Source organism: Nothobranchius furzeri, chromosome 2 (genome assembly GCF_043380555.1).
Source record: "Nothobranchius furzeri strain GRZ-AD chromosome 2, NfurGRZ-RIMD1, whole genome shotgun sequence".
Lineage (NCBI taxonomy): Eukaryota > Metazoa > Chordata > Actinopteri > Cyprinodontiformes > Nothobranchiidae > Nothobranchius > Nothobranchius furzeri.
In genome coordinates this window covers 79,501,367-79,520,979 of record NC_091742.1, presented here as the reverse complement: position 1 = coordinate 79,520,979, position 19,613 = coordinate 79,501,367, and the positions used below count along the sequence as shown (strand labels likewise).

General features: G+C 41.8%; 2 protein-coding genes across 6 annotated transcripts; both read right to left on the bottom strand.

Annotated features, from left to right (window-relative positions):
* Positions 1-238: 238 nt before the first annotated feature.
* LOC129165506 (zinc finger protein 862-like) lies at positions 239-12,117 on the bottom strand. 2 transcript variants are annotated; one of them, XM_054748792.2, is made up of 5 exons: positions 8,891-12,117; positions 8,541-8,764; positions 7,061-7,170; positions 4,244-4,381; positions 239-4,028 (listed from the first exon to the last, which is right to left on the bottom strand). In XM_054748792.2, exons 1-3 carry the CDS (start codon positions 9,491-9,493, stop codon positions 7,134-7,136), a joined length of 864 nt encoding a protein of 287 aa, XP_054604767.1. In that variant the 5' UTR covers positions 9,494-12,117; the 3' UTR covers positions 239-4,028; positions 4,244-4,381; positions 7,061-7,133. The 2 variants fall into 2 exon arrangements, with proteins under 2 accessions (XP_054604767.1, XP_070404146.1); XM_070548045.1 differs by having other exon boundaries at positions 4,244-7,170.
* A 122-nt stretch (positions 12,118-12,239) lies between these two features.
* Positions 12,240-16,268, bottom strand: LOC129165503 (uncharacterized). Of its 4 annotated transcripts, none has more exons than XM_070548051.1 (12): positions 15,015-16,268; positions 14,838-14,915; positions 14,459-14,622; positions 14,253-14,372; positions 14,130-14,177; positions 13,966-14,056; positions 13,477-13,854; positions 12,997-13,057; positions 12,849-12,899; positions 12,716-12,760; positions 12,384-12,492; positions 12,240-12,265 (listed from the first exon to the last, which is right to left on the bottom strand). In XM_070548051.1, exons 1-6 carry the CDS (start codon positions 15,136-15,138, stop codon positions 13,985-13,987), a joined length of 606 nt encoding a protein of 201 aa, XP_070404152.1. In that variant the 5' UTR covers positions 15,139-16,268; the 3' UTR covers positions 12,240-12,265; positions 12,384-12,492; positions 12,716-12,760; positions 12,849-12,899; positions 12,997-13,057; positions 13,477-13,854; positions 13,966-13,984. The 4 variants fall into 4 exon arrangements, with proteins under 4 accessions (XP_070404152.1, XP_070404150.1, XP_070404149.1 ...); XM_070548049.1 differs by having other exon boundaries at positions 12,997-13,661; positions 13,789-13,854; XM_070548050.1 differs by having other exon boundaries at positions 12,247-12,265; positions 13,789-13,854.
* Between the last annotated feature and the right edge of the window lie 3,345 nt (positions 16,269-19,613).

The following is a 19,613-nucleotide window of genomic DNA, read 5'->3' as shown; positions in this document are numbered from 1 at the left end:
CCTTTATTTCTTCTTCGTCTTAGTTTTGGTTGGCGCTCGGAGAACAATGAACGTGTTACCGCCACCTGCTGGTCAGGACAAGAACGACACCAAGTGAGAACTTGGAAGTACAAATCCAAAATATAAACTTTCTTTCATTGTAAAAACCAGGGTTCAAAATTAACCTTTATGATCATCACCTTGGATTTCCACTAGCCATTTTTTCTGCAGTCAAAAAAGAGATTATGAATGCCCCTGATTGAAGATTTTGTCATTTTATTAACACTGCTGCTGTGAAAAACGCACACATACTGCAATACACACAAGAACATATAGAAAGTGCAACATTGATTTATTTTTTTCCCACTGTATCTCTTTCCTCTGAATCAAACATCCTCATCCTCAGAGCTCTCTGAACTTGTTTCTTTTTCTGAATCTGAGTAAGCATCACTTTCTTTTGTTGCATTTTTGCGCACAAATTCAGGCCTGCGTCTGCGCAAACTGTCAGCATGCCAGATGTCAATGGCTTTGGTTGGATCAAAGTCTTTAATGTCAGGTGAGCACAACTGGGTTTTCAGGAAGTCAGAGAGGGTCTCACCTTTCAGAATCAAAATCAGAAAAACTTTATCCCTGAGGGGCAATTAAAAATATATATATATATAAATAACAGCAGAGCAGCATGATGTTGGACATACGAACATTGAATAAATAGGCAATAAGGAAGTAAAAAAGCAGCAAGAAGATGGATAAAACAGTAAAATATGCAAAAATCACTGAGTAAGTGAATAAAGTGACTAAAGTGTCGTCTGTATTAGGGCTGCAACAACGAATCGATAAATTCGATGAAAATCGATTACTAAAAGCGTTGGCAACGAATTGTGTCATCGATTCGTTGTGTTGCGCAACTCTTCCAAAAGCCCCCTCCCCTCCCGCCTGCCCGCCGTTGCGCGCAGACCGCAGAGCCTGCAGGTGTTTGGAAAGAGGAACATGGCAGAAGCAGCGAGACCCCAAAAAAGTAAAAACTTCTAAAGTTTGGGAGCATTTTCAGTTAAATCAGGCGAAGACATTCGTTACCTGCAACGTTTGTAGGTCAGACTTAGCATGGCACTGGAGTGCTGCAGTGATGATGCAGCGTCTTAAACGCAAGCATGCAGAGCCGGATTAACGCAAAGGCAAAGTAGGCACGTGCCTAGGGCCTGATTGGCTGGATGGGGCCCAGACAGAGGAACAAAATTAAAAATAAATAAATTAAAAATTAAATGTACAAATGTCCTATGATAGAATTTGTAGCTAGGACTCCTATCTACAATTTGTTTCAATATTTATTAATTAACTAAAAATAGTGACAATGTTTATCTTAACCATAGACCGTTTCATTGGCTACGTCACATTAAACCTCTGGGGTCCACGGACGAGTATATGCGTCTTTTGAACAGGTCTTATTTTGGACGCTGTGGGAGCAAGACTCCGCCTCCCTGAGTTTCGGTTTCAATTCGGCTTTAAAAAGGAGATTATAAACTACACCCCAGTTTTTAAAATTTGTTAATAGGCAACGTAAAAGCGGAGTTACAAAAAAACGACCTATTTTTAGACAATCTGATAACTTGTCAAAACAGCAGTTTAGTAATCCGTGAGCGCAAGCATGTCAGGATCATCAGCGAGGAAGGAGAGAGCTCTATGTGCGAGTAAGTTAAAAACTTTTCAAAAGTGATTCACCCAAGCCCCGGATTATTACACAGGCTAGACATGCCCAAAGCTCGTTAAAAAAGTCTATAAAATCGTGAGTGCGACTATATCACATAAGGGGGGGGGGGGGGACTCGCGCCGCTGCGAACCGGTTCCGCCGTCACATTCCAGCAGAAACTGGTTGCTCACACCGGGGCCAGACTACTAGCATGTGGTTTTACAACCACGTTGTCCTCAGAAGTGAAAACGCTTTTAAAAGGGAGGGAGGAGTCCTAACTGTTGCTGCAGGCGTGTTGTGTGAGAGAGAGTGCAGTTATATACTGGTTAATATATTTCTGGGTTCAGTTGCTTTCATGTGGCCTAATGTGAGTCTATTTGGGATCATTGGAATGATCAGCAGCATTTCTTGATGTGACTTTATGGCAGTTGCCCAGGTCATCATCACAAGGAGGGTGGCATTCATTTACTTTTGTTTTATTTGGTATTTTTTCTGTCATTTTTGGAAATAGTGATTAATTTTGATTAATTCACAGCCTATGTTAAATTACATTTAAAAATTAGTTGTTTGACATCCCCAATTATAATAAATGTCTACAGATGAGATCAAACAAAACAGATGAGAAATGCCCTTAAGCTGTTTAACTTGGACCAAGCATTTTAGGTCACAGATAGGTGTAGCTTAGGGTCTCTGTCTATACACCTTATAAGACAATTTAGGTGATGGCATGTTGTTTTTCTGCTATTGAACTGTTTTCTAATACTGTAATGCTGTGTTTAATAAAGTGAAGGAAGGAGAAAAATAACGTTTCCCTAGCAGTTTTTAAAAATGTCCCTATGTAATCCGATTAATCAGTTAATCGTGTCGAGAACCCATCCGATTCATCGATTATCCAAATAATCGTTTGTTGCAGCCCTAGTCTGTATAAAAGTTAAATATATGGAGAGCCCAAGGAGAGGGTTTATCAGGGGACGGTCTTATCTGCTGGAGTTAAAGAGCAGAATGGCTTTGGGGACAAAGGTGACTCTCCTCCTCTCAGTCTTGCAGGAAATGCAGCGTAGGCGTCGCCCAGAGGGGAGCCATTGAAATGCGGGGTGGAGAATGTGAGAGGGGTTGTGGAGGATTTTGGCTGCCTGTCTCAGGGCTTGTTGATAGAAAACCTGAGCAAGAGTTCTGACAGGCAGGCCCACGATTTTGGAACACACTGATGTAGTGTGCTGCAGTCTGTTCCTGTTCTGGAGGCTAAGAGAGTAGAACCAGCAAGTGATGGAGAAGGTCATGATGCTTTCCAGGAAGGCACAGTAAAAAGTCATCATGACTGAGGAGCTGACTCCAAAGGAGTTGAGCTTCCTAAGGAGATATAACCGTTGGTGGCACTTCCTGAGAATCTCCTCTGTGTTAGCAGAGAATTTCAGGAGGTTGTCAAAGGTGGTTCCCAGATACTTGTACTCCTCCACTACCTCCACTGGGTTCCCATGGATAATGGTGGTGACTGAAGCAGCCAGATCCCTCGGCCTCCTGCAGAAGGTCACCACCATGTCTTTGGTTTTGCTCACATTCAGTTCAAGTTTGGAGCTGTCACACCATTCTACAAACTCCTGAAGAGCAGGTCTGTGGTGTTGTGAGGAGCCTGACAACAGTGATAGGAGGACTGTATCATCAGCGTATTTCACCAGGTGACAGTTGGGATGTGTGGATCTGCAGTCAATCAATCAATCAATCAATCAATCAAAGCTTTATTTATCGTCGTCGTCGGTGTAGAGGATGTAGAGCGGGGGGACAGCACACAGCCCTGGGGGGAGCCGGTGGAGGTGGAACGGAGACCGGAGAGACAGTTGTTGATCCAAACTTTCTGAGTCCTGTTGGTTAAAAAGTCCAGTATCCACAGGGTTAACTGGTCATCTAAATGAAATTGGGAGGAAAGTTTAGTTGCCAGGATGTGAGGCTGCAGTGTTGAATGCTGATTAAAAGTCAACAAACAGAAGCCTGGCGGAGGAGTCAGGGAGCTCCAGATGTTTGTGGATGGAGTCCAGGATGAAGATTTTTGCATCATCGGCGCCTCTGCGTGCACGATAAGCAAACTGGAGTGGATCCATCAGGGGCTCAGTTGCTCTTACAATGTGCTCTTTTATGATCTTCTCCATGGCCTTCATCACCAAGGAGGTTAGAGCTACAGGACGAAGATCGTTAGGAGACTTTGGGCGTGAACGCCAGTCACTCTTTACCTGCTTCATGACACTGAACCCTCTTTCACAGTCAGCTGTACTTGCAGGGATGGTGAGGAGAGCATCAAAGAGGTAAAGGACGTCAGGACACCGATGGCGCAGCATTCTGTTCACAGTAGGCCAGGTTTTCTCAAAAGTTCCTGCAGAAGGGTCAGACAAAATTACAGTCTAGCAAGCAATAGTTTAAAATGCTGCTTTATATATTATTTTAAAGACATAATTAGATTTGTAATGCGCTTTTAACAAATTCAAATCTTACACTATTAGACATTTAGCTTTTCAAGGACTTGTTAAAAACTTTGCCATTTAGGAACATCAATGTTAATTTTTTTCTCTAACATAATTCTCTAAATACCTTGGCTAAATCCTGCTGTGTACAGTTCAGCCTTAAGAATTGTCCATTGATCAGGGATCAAGTCCACATCCACTCCAGCAGACAGCAGAAGAGGTCGGAAGTGACTTGTGAGCTTGTTTATCTCCTCATCACCAAAATCTGAGCACAAGGGAAAACATTACTACAAAGTTCAGAAGTTGTCGTAAATCATAAAATGCATTGGCAAGATGTGTCCATCACTAACCGAAACTCGTGTCTGCCTCTGGCCAGCACTGGAAACTGGTCAGTCGCATAGCATGCAGGACACCACTGTTCACATCACTAAATCTCGCAGCGATGCATTGACACAGATGAAACGATGCAATTAACATCCCAAATTCAGGCGGCGATGCAAAGCGCTCTCCTGCCAATGATGCAAAACACTTTCCTTCCAATGATGACTAACATGATGAACATGATCTGCAATCTTCAGAAAGACGTAGAGGGCGTCAAACAATTTGTGCGTGATTCTCAGGCGACCCGGTCAGAGACTCTGTGTTTGCCTGAGAAGCCACAAAATGAGACTGAGATGCTGCAGGCTGATGTTTTCACAGGTTCTGACTCACAGGAAAACAACAACACCTCAAAGGAAAGCGACAACACCTCTCCGGTCGTTCCATCCGTGGCGATGTTAGGCGATGAACCCACAGATGACGACCCCAGTACCGCTACTGCTACCGCCGTAACTGAAAAAATTTTGCTTGCACCTCTGGTCGTGAGAAAGGGATCTAATAGGCCCGCGGTGGAGGTCACTGTAAATCAGAGACATCGCTGTGTCGCATTATTAGACACAGGAGCGGACATCTCGCTCATCAGCGGAGTTCTTTACAGCAGCATGTGCGAACAAAGGGGGGAGGACATCTCACCCCCCACACTCATTTCGGGCCCAAAGGATTTTGACGATTTCTATGGTGCTCCCTCGTCCGCGGCTGCGACGACTGAGGTCAACATCTCGATAGGAGGCATGTCCTTTAAACACCTCGTGTACATCAGCGAGGAGATGAGGATGCCCATGCTCATAGGGTTGGACTGTCTCCAACGCCTTGACGCTAGAATCAGCTGCGCGTCCGGACAACTGTTTGCACGTGTGAGGAAGCCAAAGCCGTACAAACCGTGGCCTCACACAGGCGGACGCCTTTCTGTGGCAAGTCTTTCACGGGGGGACGCGATTTCGACCTCACCACCACTCTCGAAGCCACCGGGTAGACCCCCAGAACTTCTGTCCCAGATTGAGAAGGTCATAGACCAGCCTGATGCTCTCACCAACGAGATCGAGCGAGACTACTACGACCAGAACCTGAGAACTCACCTGCTTGCAGCATTCTCGTTCGCACAGGCATCTCTGGAAAAGTCAGCTGAAGGCAGAAAAACTTATTACGATAAGAAAGCCTCACATTCCGAACTCGATGTAGGTGATCAGGCCTGGTACTACATTTTCGCTCCCAAAACGGGTAACAAGAATGCGACCTCGGGGAAGCTGACTAAGAAACTTTTGCCCAAATGGTCGGGTCCATACCTGATTACAGATAAGATCTCTCCGGTCGTGTATCAGATCAAGATCACCGACAAAAACAAGGCGCCCGTCTACAAATGGGTACACAGGGACCATATCAAACTGCACAAGGGTCCCACAGATTTGGCCGATACCAACAACAACAATCCACCGACTTCAAAAGAGGGGTGATAAAGACGTCCCATTGGTTCCACAGATTTCTATCTCTGATTACACACATTTGTTTGTTTGTGAGTGTACATGGTTGTCTTTCCTGTTATACGTCATGTGCAGACTTAAGGTGTGTTGAGACGGACGTGCTGTGGGCTCCTGGAGTCAGGTGAACGGCCAGGTAACAGTGAGTGGGTTAGGCCACATAGTACTGTTGTCCAAAATTTTGTTTTTTTTAATCTTTACTAATCACAATTCCTTAGGGGTACATAAACATGAACATGATTACTAACCACTGATTTACATTTTAGTACTGATTTACATTTCTGTTTTTTTATAGTACCTTTGACCAGTTGATTTTAACAGTGAATATTGTGTTTGTGATTATCAATTCTTTGATTTATCCTACGGGGCTATAACCAATTTTGCCCCTGTCCTGACAGCGTGTATTTACAGTGAGGATTCACTGATACCAGTTAGGGTTTCTTTCATTTTTCTGCTTCTCGCATCATCCCTTTTTGCATCTAACACAGACAGGGCTGCATCCATTTCTTCACTTCATGGGTAATTACACATAAAACTAACACATAGTACAAGAGGCACTCATAGAGTTAGGTTTTTATAATTTTTTATTTCTTTGATGACATGAAATGCACTTTTGTCGTGTCTACATTGAAGTGCCTACACTGTGCTCTCTCTCCTCTGCTGAGCTTGTGAGGATCCTGCTTCCTGGGGGTGGATCCGTGACTCGTCATCTGCATCGACTACTACTGAGGGTGCTCCGGCTCGTTGGCCTTGGACGACTGTGGTTCCGGCATGGCTGCTGGGACACCTCATTCGTTGGGATTACTGTCAACTGCTCTTCCCTTTTTGTGGATTACGATAAGTACTCTTTCAAAGTTTGATTTTTATTTGGAATATTACCCTGCCTGTGGATACAACAACCAATTTTTAATTGGAATACTACCCTGTTCGTGGATGCGTGCAAGATTTGCTCCTGCTTTGCTTTATTGCCCGTGAGGATATAAAGTTGCTATTGCTTCGTTTATGGCTTCCATGGGGAATAATTAATAACCTGCTGACTTGTGTTCTTCCTGAGGAGTATGCGAGACTGTTCTCCGGCGTGGGGTACGTACCTCACCACAGATGGCTGTTCCCTTGGGATCACATCCTGTTCTGTTGTCGAGATTCTTCATAACTTGGGTTTGTTCAACGACCAAGTGGTCTCTTGAGGGACCACATTGACCTTGAAAAGGGGGGATATGTAAGGTTATGAAGTTCATTATTTTCAGCTCCACACAGCTGCCCCTGTGCACAGTAACACCCGTGTTGAAAACGCCAAGGTCAGGTGTTCCTCAGACTGTTTACATTCCAGGAGGAGTCCGAAGGAGAAGAAGAACGCTTTCAATAATCAAAGTACTTAATTTGTGATTAAAGCTATTCGAAACAGATGTTGATCAATAATTAATCAAGTGAATGATCTGTGGAATAAAGATGTCATGATTTATGTGTTTAATGAAAACAGGACTATTGCACAGACAGACTGACCCTCATCTCCATACAAACGCATGACACATTGTTCAAACCAATCAGAGCTTTCGGCGTCCGCAGGAGAATCTGGCTTGTTGACTTAAAGTGTCCAATCCGCTTTACTAAAACTTATCAACAATTCAGAGATATAAAACAAGGCAACGCCATTTTAAGCTCAGTTCCATTTTGACTTCAGTTCTATTCACCGTCATCCCAAAGAAAAGCACAGCCTGGCCAGATGTGTTTTCTTCTTTAAACTAAGAACTGTGAAGTTGGAGATTTTCGTCGTTTAACAACCAGACGACATCCTTTCAAAATAAGAGCACCTGCTGACGCTGCCGATTGGTACCGGGGTCGACCCTTCAGACGGGCTTTGACATGCTGCGACTGCTGCTCCGAACAGCTCCAGTACACATCCGAGGTTCTTGGACCTGACATTTCCTGATCTACCTGGGAGGCCCCCCACTGGGTACGTACACGGCAAAATAGCAGCTCATGTCATCACTTTATAAGCCTCGTGATATCTAGTCATAACAAAGACGACCAGATTCAATGACGTCAGCCTAAGGAGTCTGAACCAACCACACACACACACACACACGCACCAACACAACATCCAAATCCATTTTCATACATCACAGAGTTAGTCCTGGTAGATTGTTAAGAATTTATAATTAAGAAATTAAAGATTCTCAAACGATCCCAACTCTCTCTCTTTTCTTGTCTCAAAGTCAATACAGAGTGTTTAAATGAACTCCCGGATGATAAAAACAACCTATTCTTCTGATTATAAAAAGTGATCTACTTACAGTGTATTAAAATACAACTCTAGATAGTTACATCACTCTATTCCGTTACACAGAGAATCGATCAACGCGTTCTTTGCCTTGTTGTGCTGGCCAGCATCAGAAGGCTTCAGAAGGACTCCCTCATATGTATCTGTGTCCAGCACTGATCTCAGCTTAGGCTCAGGTCTACAGTTGTGCAGATAGATTGATGGGTGTCATTTCATCCATCCACGTATCTACAGTATTTATTTGAAAGCAACACAACCTAAAATCAAAGAATACAATGTAGGTTACATACCTTGACTTGTACTTTTGAATGGCAGCTTGAGTAGAAGACAGGCAACTCTGAGCTTCAGCCAGGGTTGACACGGACCTCTGCAGTGACTTGGAGAGGCTGCTCAGTTGATAGATGGTGTCATGGAGAAGACAGCAAAACCTGAGCACCCCACCATCCTTGGCTATGTTGAGGAACCCCTTGGCCTTTGCCCTCAGAACTGCATTGGTGTTCGTGGTATTTTGGGACTACAGACAAACAAACTAAATTATATCACAGCCACAGATCGCATTAAAACTGATGATAATGAGTATCAGATTTAGAGAAGATTGTATCTATCTACACTAGTTTTAGTAGGCTGTAAATTAACATACCTTCTCCTCTAAGTGGTGGACAAAGCCAACATATCCCCTGAGAAAATGATCAAGTGCATTGAAGAAATGTGGGAGCCACCAGGTTCCACCTATTCTGGTTGGCATCAAAGGCTTCAGGTGGAGCTCCCTGAAGTGATCCTTTAGGCTGGCCCTGTTTACGCCACTCGTATGACATAAGGTGTAGAGTCCACTCAACAGGTCCTCAACTTTCCTGACCATCACATTCTTCCTTATTCCATCCGAAAAGGAGAGTTCAAGCTTATGGGCCATGCAGTGGATTCCAAGCACGTAACATCTGTCTCCACGCAGTTTTGTAACAACACCATTGTTTACTCCTGTCATTACAGATGCTCCATCAGTAGTGATGGCAACCAGCTTCTTCTTCCAATCAGTGCTGACTTCACTGTCCAACATACCGCACACAGCTTCAGCTATATTTGCAGCATCAGGCTTTGAGACTGATTTAACCCCAACAAAGTCAACTTGAACTTTTCCTTCACTGGCACTCCTGACATAAACAATTTCTTCTTCCATCACTGCACTGTCCAGGGATCCATCTGACATGACTGACATGAACTTGCCATCTAATAATCTTGTCTTCATTTTTCTCCTCTCATCCTCTGCTATGTAGTGTGTGAATTATTTTGCTTGGTGGTCATTTGTATGTTTCTCTCCTATCTTCAAGCCTTTCTTTCTGTCCACCCTAAATTAATCATGTGAATAAAGACAAAGTTAGTGCAGAGTTCAGTTACTGAGTTCTTTTCTTTTTTCTTTTTGAAATCAAGCATAACATTTCATCTGTGTCAGTAAAGGCGTGTACATCATCACTCTGTATCAGTTTAAATGCACTGATTCTGAAACATGTAAATGGAATGATTGATTTACTTACTCACACATCCATGCGAAGTCGGTGAAAGGCCTTCCCTTTTTTGCGATGGCATGAGCATTTCTAAAAAGAAGCTGCATCTTTTCCAACTCCAAACTTCTGAGTGAAGAGAGGCTTTTCCCAGCAACACTCTCTTCAACTGGAACTGCCTTAGCAATTTTCATTTGGAGGCTTTCCTGGTGACTTCGAGCTTTCTCATGGTCCTTTACAGCCTCGATTTTAAAATTATTAGTCCCCACCACAAAACTGTTAGTTTTGTTTTATTTTTCGTGTACACTCGGCAAATTTTACAAAACATTACTGCATTTTCATTGTCAAACACAAGCCATTCACGGCCTGTCTGCCATTTACTATTGAAGTTTCTTCTCTTCGCTTTGCACGCTCTGTCAACACTCTCATCTTCTGCTTCCTTCCTCTTCTCACCTCCTCCAGACGTCTGTCCTAACCACCGCAGCATTTTATCCAACTTCGCCGTCCAGCTCTGATTTTTCTTTGTCTTCGCTCTTCATCACGTATTTTTTGCTTGTGTTTTCAGGCGTTTCTGGTGTCGCGCTCTCATTGTTGATTGGACCAAACTGCACAGCAGACAGAAGCGTGCCTGTGCGCTGCAGCCAATAGGCATCTAAAACGTCACAATTAGCACACGGTTTACGGTAGTGTCGTGACTCGTCTTCAAAAGGATCTGGCTGCGGCCGCTGTGGAGCTCCACAGTAACCGGAAACACGTGACCTCCACACTAACCGGAAACACGTGATCTCCACAGTAGCCGGAAGTACGTAACTTTACTTAAATCGACTTTGACCAAATTGCGATTTTGTTACTATTGATGCTGCTGAGAAATAAAAAGCTCCTGTGTGAAATGTATGGTTGTAATAGTGTGTCTTAGCTGTGGAGCTCCACAGTAACCGGAAACACGAAAGAACTATTTACGCGTTACCATAGCGATCAGAGAGCATTAAGAAGCATGCCCGTCTGAGAAAAGTGTATAAAGCATGTAGTGAGGGTTTTTTACAGTCTAAACATCTATAATAATTGTAAAAAAATAAAGTTGGCTACTTCATGGATTTCACCTACCGCGGGTTATTTTTAGAACGTAACTCCTGCAATAAACGAGGGACTGCTGTATTATTAGTAGTAGAGTCTGGGACATCTAATTGATTAACATCAACATTGATTATTATGCACTATTATTTTTGTTCAACGGTGATAAAGTCCTAATGTCTTCATGATAGTTCCTTTTTTTCCCCATCTGAGCATCGGGGAAAAGGCTGTCTTGCAATTGTTGAGGTCACTAGTGTGTGCCCCATTTCTTCCAGGATCACTCTCTTTATAGGTTTTAATGGACTCCTAGTTCTGTGAAGTGGTTCCATGGTACAAAGGCATTGTATTCCAAGATCTGGGAGACTGTAGAAATGAGCAGTGATGTCCTTCTTTCCAGAAAAATAAGTGATCTGGAAGCTGTTAGGCTTATTTACAGCAGAAGCACTTTCTGCACCTGCATAAACTCCAGGACACATTTACCAACAGTGTTTGTTGCTGTATGTGCTGCAGCTTTGAATTTTTTAATAATATATATTTTGTTAATATTTTGGCTGTGCTGTCTTGTTATGAAGTGTACAAGAATAAAAGTGTTTTTAGCATGTGCTTCAAAGCTAAGTTTGACTGGGAAACTCAAAGCTCAATAGTCTGTATCAACAGAAATTCACTGCAGCCTATGTAATATTTGATGCGTCATAATTTATTCTACTCTATCTTGCAAATACATATTTGTGTGGCAATGTCATGCACAACACACACAACTATTAGATCCTTAAGATCAAACCCGTGTCATTCTTTTGGTCCACTGCAGTGCAGCAGTCAAAAAAAAAAAAAAAGAATAAGTGAATCTTGAGCGAAGTGGCCACAAATGGCCAGGATAGAGCCCAGAGTGCTAATGCTTAAAATGTATACAAATATTATTGAATACAATTCTTTACTGTTAATATCAACAATAAGCTTTTTATTTTGAAATTACAAGTATAAAAAATGCTGTTACATTTACATTTAATGCTGTTACACTGTAATCCTTTATTATAAGTATGGACATAGAATCAAGTGAACAACATTTTGAAATAAGTTTAATTGGAATTTTGTACTATACAAAAACAAAACAAAAACAACAACAACATATTAAACAAACAAACAAACAAACAAACACAGTCAGTGCCTTCATTTGTCCATTACATGTCAAACATAGCACTGACCCTTAGTCCCTGCTCATCAGCACATGCTTTCAAAAAGAGCTCCATGTCCTCTGCAAACTGAAAAACAAACAGGAACATGTCCCTTGCTCCAGTGTCTTCTTCCTCTCACATTTCTCTTAAGACCCTCTGCTGGTCCTCTTGATTTAAGGACAGATATTTTGGCATTGTTACGTGTCCACGGAAAAGTGCCTTATTTTGGACAACCCACTGCACAGCAGGACGCAGATCTTCAACAATTGCTGGCTCCTGTGTCAGGCACATGGGGATAAAAACACAGCTATTTCTCTGTTGCAGAACAGTTTTTAACAGTTATTCAAATGTCACTTACCATGTAATTACACTACTGTTTAAAGTGAATACTGACCTGACTGACTTCCTGGAACTTGTGCTTTTTCAGTCTGAAAATGGGCACGTGTTGTCCTTCAAGCACAGCTTTGGCTTCCTCTCTCCAGTGTGCAAATAGCTTGCCAGAGCTTAACAGAAAATGTTGATATTGTTAAGGAGTGTAAACTTTAACACAACATAGAACAGAAGTCAAAATATAAATACCTCCTGAGATCTAACTTCTCCATCAACAGCAAGCACCACCATTTACGCAAGTAGGGCATGTCTGACTAAAATATTAATATGAAACATATTTAACAACTTTCAAAAGATTCAAGACTCCATTGCTGTGAAAGTAAATAGAATACTTACTATAGTATAGTCAAATGGTGCATCCAGTGCCACGTACAGAGCAGACTATTTGGAAGAAAAAATAAAAATGTCATTTTTTTAGAAGCTTAAATTAGCTTCTGTATGAATCTCAAGAAGAGAAGAGAAAAATTACCATCAGCATGAAGATCCCACAGTCAACTCCGTAGTCTTGGCTTGGAAAACCCTGTATTACATTGAAAATAAAGGCTGGTTAATAAAATCCTTTAAAAGAAGACTAGTGTAATTCATATTATTCACCATACACTTAAACTAGCACATACCTTCAAGTCAAAGCTGTTTTTTTCTGACCACTGCCCGGGAATGAGCTTCACTGCAAGACTCCTTTTTTTCAAGACAGTTACATTCACAAGTTAACCGACATCATCATGGTGGGTGTGAAATGTTTATTGCTAATAGCACCAACTGTAACTACAGGTCTTAGGAACACGACCTCAACAAAACAGCATAACAAAATGAAAACGTACAGTCACATGCTCACAGTTGGTCAAAATAAAGCATTTTCAGCTTTAACTTGAGGTTGGCATATTTTATAAACTAATATTTAATGGTGTTTTATGTTAAACTAATACGTTTGAAGACCCTATTTATGTCTGAAACTCATCTAAAGACAGCATCACTGACTTGATCAGAATGTGAAGATGAGAAATAGAATAAAATGTTGAAGCATTGTGCTGATATAGTTTATAAAAAAGCATGTGAGTGCACTGTATGTGTGAACAGAACATGATCATGCACTTAACCTGGAACACTGAACAGGTTCCCGAAAATTCTGGAACAAACCAAAAATGCTTATAAAAATGTGACCTCAAAAGTGAAACATATTGTTGGCCACCAAATCCTGCCTTTGTGTGTAACGGGTCAAGAAAGAGGATTTCTCTTTTAGGTGGCTTCAGTACCTAAAAGACAGTTAGCCATGACTTCAAACCTGAAAACGAAGTCATTGCAAGCGATCACAATCAAAGACTTTTGAAACTGCGTCATAAAAGCTTGAATACATCTCAGACACATAGCGACATTCTAACAGTTTGTATGTGTCAAAAAACAAGACTTACACACAGCTGGAAATGAGCAGGTGTCCAGAGAGGGAGAACTATGATGTCCATCCTCTGAGCATCAGTCTGAAACAGAATTTTATTTTGAAGTATTCTGTATATGAACTCTCACCAAAGTTAGAAAAAAAATAACCTTTTTGATTACTTGCTTGTTTCTTTAAAGGACGGTACACTTACAGGAAAGGACTGCAATGGATCACAGCCATAGGGTGTAAGCCAAGTCCGGGTGACGTACAGATTTTCTATGTAAACGCTTATCCCCTAGAATCTAAAAACAGCACATTTAAAACAACAACTCTTTAAATTAAAGCTTGACAATCATCCTATACAACATACAGTACCTTTGACTGAACAATTTTAGTGATAAGCTCAAAACAGCCATTTCCAATCTGAAACAGAAAAAATCATAAAAAAAAATTAAAGTACACTTTATTATTTCATATTCATAGAAACAAAATACTTACAGTCGATTCCATTTCTTTGTTTAAACCCAGTGTCCAAAAATCTGCCCGCGTGAGGCATCCAGAAGACGTTTCAACAATCAGCTCATCTTTGGGTCTGCCGATGTCCAGAACATAGTTAAGCTAAAAAAACAGAGGTGTCATAGACTGTGGATGACCAAATCAGATAAGCACATTGCACTTTGCGACATCTGAAAACTTTAACATACAAGCTGTTGTTGGCCAGGGTGCGGTACAAAACACCATGATGAACGGCTGGCCAAAATGTTCTCAGGCTTTGTCAGAGCTTCGCACGGTGGTCCACACAGGTCAGGAAAAGTTGCATCTGTTGACCTTCTATTGGCTTTCTTGTTGTCAACTCCTTCCTGAGGATCTGTAGGGATTTTAACAGGTTTCAGACAAAACACTGCATAGAATGCATATTAAATGCATACAAATGCAAGAAAAATAAGCACTGTTTACAGAAGGAAATTCATTTGAAACAGCAGATAAGTTCGTTTACGAGCCCGCAACTACAACAAGATAATGAATGCAAGATTATTATTTCACCTGTATATGACAATCACTATTCAAAATAAGAAATTTTACCATTGTCACCAGACATTGAAGGTGCTGGGTTCAACACCGTTTCTGTGGTTTCTCTGGGTTTATTGCACACCTGTGGGGCTAGGTACACAAAGAAAACAATATAAACACACAGATAGGAACAAATCTAACATGTGACCAATGGTAGCGTTCTGGTCATGAGACAATGCATGTACTTACCTACGACAGCTTGAGCCAGTGCCGACAATGAGATATTGATCTTTCCAAGTCGACCATGTCTTAGCTGCCTCTCCAGAAGTTTCTTGTTGGTGACAGTGTTATAATGATGAGTCATATTTCTCATCAGAAACACGTGTGGATGGACTCATGTTACTTAAAAAGTAATTGTTTTTCCTCATGTTTGCAAAGAACTGTTCAACAACTTGACTGCTCAGCCAGCCTTTCAGCTCTGGGACAAGTTGAATTCTGCGTAATATGTCCTTGGGATCTTTTGTTTTTCCCTCATGAAATCTGTCATACAGGACATAATGGTCAGATGATCCAGTGACAGGATGAGGATCTTCATTTACACTATCCCTCCTTTCATGTAGCCATGGAAGATTCACTTTCAGGCTTCCATCCTGTGCAGCCTTGACATTTTCCTCAGTGGGCTCAGCCAGTCGACCTTCATGTGGGTGAAATGGCAGTTTATCAGGAACCCGCAAATTGGTGTGTGCCGCCAAACCCCTCGCAAAATCGTAAACACAGACGTTTGGCATGTGCTTCCAGGACAGGAGAAGGTCAGCAAAATCCCGGGGACTTTCAGCACGAAGATTAAATTTAACACTGTATACAATGCCATGTGGACATAGTATTACAGACCATCCTCCTGCAAGCAAAGATTTAAAAAGTTGTTTGTGATTGTAATGACATATTTTAATGTAGGCGGCATGAAGAATCCATGTTTTCCTCTGAACGTGAACTGGCACAGAAAACCCATGGCCCGTTCTCTGCACAGCAAATAACCCTGTAGTTTCTTCTACACAAACACACTGCAGATGACTGGCTAGGCAAACATCTATTGACTGGTTGGAGTGCTTCCTCATCATGTGAGCCTTGGTTTTTGGTACGAAGAGTAAGGCCACAGTGAGGACATGTCGTTTTCATGGACTTTCCATCAGCTGCAGTTTTGTTGAACACAGAGGGTAGAGCATATGAATGTTCTACCAAAGATTCAGAAAATGGTTCAAATACCGAAGACAAAACCTTGGGGGGGAGACGGGGCTCCTCGAAGTGTACTGCCGGAGGAATACGGGTCTCCTCAGAGAGTTCAGCGGGGAGCAGTCCTGATAATGGTGGCTGACTTGGCATTGAAGAATGCTGACAAGACAATAAATGCCTTGCCATATCCCCACGCCGTATGATTGTAGTCTTACAGACAGGGCAGTGAAAGTGTCCTGCTGTCCTACAAGGCAGCTTGCACCGGCAAATCATTGTATCTGTAGGAGAAAACAAACAAAGAAACAGATGTAATTTAAATGTAGTTGTATAGAATGCAATCAATTTATCTAACAATCAGATTGTACATGTTAACAAAAACATCCAAGCCAACCTCAATAATGAAACCAAAATGGTATGGATCACAAAAGTGATGTCAAGAAAAGTGGTGAAAAGTAAATAAAATATATTTTATAAAAACGCTGTTTTGTGGCAGATGAATGCACTGAACTGTACAATGTCAACAGCAACTTTTAAGTCAACAAAGATACTGCAGAAGTGCTTAAAAAGTGCATATTTATAACTATAAAGTATATTTAATACAAACATACCGTTGAAATGCAAAGCATTTTTCATATGCACACTTAGATGCTCCTCAATCTTTGCCCTGACAGTAGGGCTGGAAGTGGGGCACAGAGGGCAGTGAAAGAGTCCTCTGCAACACGTGTTGCATTCCTGCAATTCTGGCTTTAAGCCCGAATTCCAGATTGATATGTGCATCTAAAACAGAGAGAAAAACAGATAAACACCATCTACACATTTAAGTTCAGGTTTTAGCAGAAATAACACATTACAGTTAGCATGTAATAGATTTGGGAGGAAAATTCTTGAAAAAAAACAAACATTTTACAAGACACTTTCATTTGTGAGATATGTTTCTATTAACATATAACAGTCAATTGAACAGGGGCTAACTAAAATCTGGGCAATAAAAAAGCTGTACAGGATAGAATAACGAATACAAGTATTGATAAATATATAAATCTGTTTGTGACGAAATGTGCGGTGTTGACGCTAACCTAAGGTGTCAAAAGTGCACACGTTCCTTACTACAGTTTAGATACCTGTTTAAAAATAGTCAAATAAAAGTAGAAGCATTGACTCGACTTTTTAGTCAAGTGGAAGTAAGAAGTACAGGGTATAAAATATAATTTATGTACAAAATCCTGAAGTAATCTTGCGTCCAAAGCACGCGTGCGGGGGGCTGATTTACAAATGTTCGGATTACAAAGTACAGACACGCGTGCTAAAATGTGAGAAGTAGAAGTATAAAGAAGTATACAGTAGGCACAAAAAAGTACAACAGTAAAGATACCAGAAAATTCTACTTAAGTACAGTATTGAAGTTATTTTGCATCTCTGACGCCAACAATAAATCATACTCTAATGCAAAACGTGTTTTTTCTTCTTCTCGCCCACAGAAGCCGTTAATCCAACTCTCTTACTTAAACCAGGCCCAGGAAAAAGCATATCTGTGTGTTTCTCTGCCATGGAGCACGATGGGAAAAAAAACAATTAAATAAGAAGGAATGTTGTTGTAACGCAAAAAAAAAGTGGCAACATGATCACTGTAAGAAAACCAGAATTATGAAATCACTAACGGCGAGTTTATTTAAGAAAGACTGTCCCAACCTTTGCAAGACGTCCGCGGTATCCATGTGTTTATTGCCATTGTGGTGGTCACGTGCTTCCGGCTACTGTGTAGGTCATGTGTTTCCGGTTCGTGTGGAGGTCACGTGTTTCCGGTTCGTGTGGAGGTCACGTGTTTCCGGTTCGTGTGGTGGTCACGTGTTTCCGGTTCGTGTGGAGGTCACGTGTTTCCAGTTAGTGTGGAGGTCACGTGTTTCCGGTTACTATGAAGCTCCACAGCGGCCGCAGCCAGACCCTTCTCCTTGTCTTCGAGGAGGGGAGGAGGGGGCAAACGACCCAGAGCGTCTCTGACATGAATTGCTTGGTTGCCTCACGGATCACCGGCCAAACTGGCTAGTAATATTTTAACAGTACCCGCCAAAACGATTTTTAACCCGCATTTGGCGGGTTGGTGGGTGTTAATTTCGAACCCTGGTTGTAACATATCATCATCAGAAGTTTCTGTTCATAGGAAACCAAAAATGGGTATAAGCTGACAAACCATTCAAATTAAAGCTGCATTAGCAAATCTGCAAGGAAATCTAGCTTTTAAACACAAACACGGTCACAGAACACTTAACCCATCATCCCTGAGTCGCGTCCGGCAGATACCGGAACCAGCATTGCCACAGTAATCAAGAAAGCACTAAACACCAGTCACCATTACCTAGGTCTAAACATATTTTGTTGTCTGTGACTTCTAATAGTGTTTTTCTTTTTTTGGACTCTGGTAGTTTGTCCTAAAGTTCAAGTGGTAGCGGTTGGCTGTTTCTCCTTCTCTGAAATTGTTGAGCCAAGAGAACCTCTCACACCAGTGGTGTTCTGCTGCAAAAAAAACAAACAAAAAAAATCTCATTATGAGCGGAGGACCCAGGAAAGTGTGGCGGTTTGGCAAAAGCGACAACCAATACCGTAGATGCTTCAGACAAAGCCATGTTATTGGCGGGGTTTTTAGACAAATGCAAGAGAACCACAAGTTGTTGTATTTAGAGCTGAAACGATTCCTCGAGTACCTCGAATAATTCGAATACAAAAAATCCTCGAGTCAAATTCTCTGCCTCGAGGCTTCATTTAATTCATGTTTAATTAATTCATGGCTTTGCAATCGCCCGGGGTCATGTTTCACCCGGACCGAAATAAGTGACGCACATGCCCACTGGACTGAATGCACACGCGAGTAGCGAATAAAACTTTACTTTCTCTTAAGCCATGGCGGACAACGTGGACCCCGGTGGAGTGCGAAAAAGACAGAAAATGTCAAAGGTGTGGGACCATTTTTCACGTCGTAAGGTGGAAAACGTAGTCCAGTATAAATACTGTAAAATGGATTTAGCCTACCACAACACCACATCCTGCAGCACCTGTAAAAGTCACTTCTGCAAGCGGACTCGGAGCCTCTACAAGATAATGCATTTTAGCCTGTTTTTCTATATATTCTGCAGACACTGTGCGACTTTTTCGTTTGTAGCACTCAGTTTCAGCTCACACCGTACGTCTGGTAGCAACACGTCAGACTTAAAATGTGCTAAAAAATAGCAGTTTTTACAACACGTCGGACTTTTTATTGTGTTATTGATGTCTGTTGTCCCTCGGGGTTTCTGCAGGAGGACACGGGTATTTATGAGTGGCGGAGGAAAACGAAAGAAAGTAAATAAATATTTTGTGATCAGTATAATTTGACAAAACCACAGCAAACATGCTTTTGACAATCCTTGTTAGTGTGAGAAAAAAAAAGTGTAGAAATTAAAACGGACGTGTGTTAATAGGGAAACAGCTGGCGAGCTGTTTGCGCCGTGAGCAGTTCTGGTTCTGTTTGGGCCGCAGCCGCTCGCAGCGTTATTCTCCTAGTTTTTGTCTGGCTTGCAGGCTAGCAGATTCTCGCACGAGGGGAAAATCGGCTCAGGTTGTTTACTTATTTTTTGCACAGGCATT

What these genes read in the sequence shown, in the direction of transcription:
- LOC129165506 (XM_070548045.1), bottom strand. Translation starts at nt 9,493, where the DNA reads ATGAAGACAAGATTATTAGATGGCAAGTTCATGTCAGTCATGTCAGAT. An exon ending in TCCACCACTTAGAGGAGAAG is followed by an intron (nt 8,765 to 8,890) that starts GTATGTTAATTT and finishes GTTTGTCTGTAG; the next exon opens with TCCCAAAATACCACGAACAC. An exon ending in ATTCAAAAGTACAAGTCAAG is followed by an intron (nt 7,171 to 8,540) that starts GTATGTAACCTA and finishes CCCCTTTTCAAG; the next exon opens with GTCAATGTGGTCCCTCAAGA.
- LOC129165503 (XM_070548048.1), bottom strand. Translation starts at nt 15,138, where the DNA reads ATGAGAAATATGACTCATCATTATAACACTGTCACCAACAAGAAACTT. An exon ending in ACTGGCTCAAGCTGTCGTAG is followed by an intron (nt 14,916 to 15,014) that starts GTAAGTACATGC and finishes TTGTGTACCTAG; the next exon opens with CCCCACAGGTGTGCAATAAA. An exon ending in ACCCTGGCCAACAACAGCTT is followed by an intron (nt 14,373 to 14,458) that starts GTATGTTAAAGT and finishes CTGTTTTTTTAG; the next exon opens with CTTAACTATGTTCTGGACAT.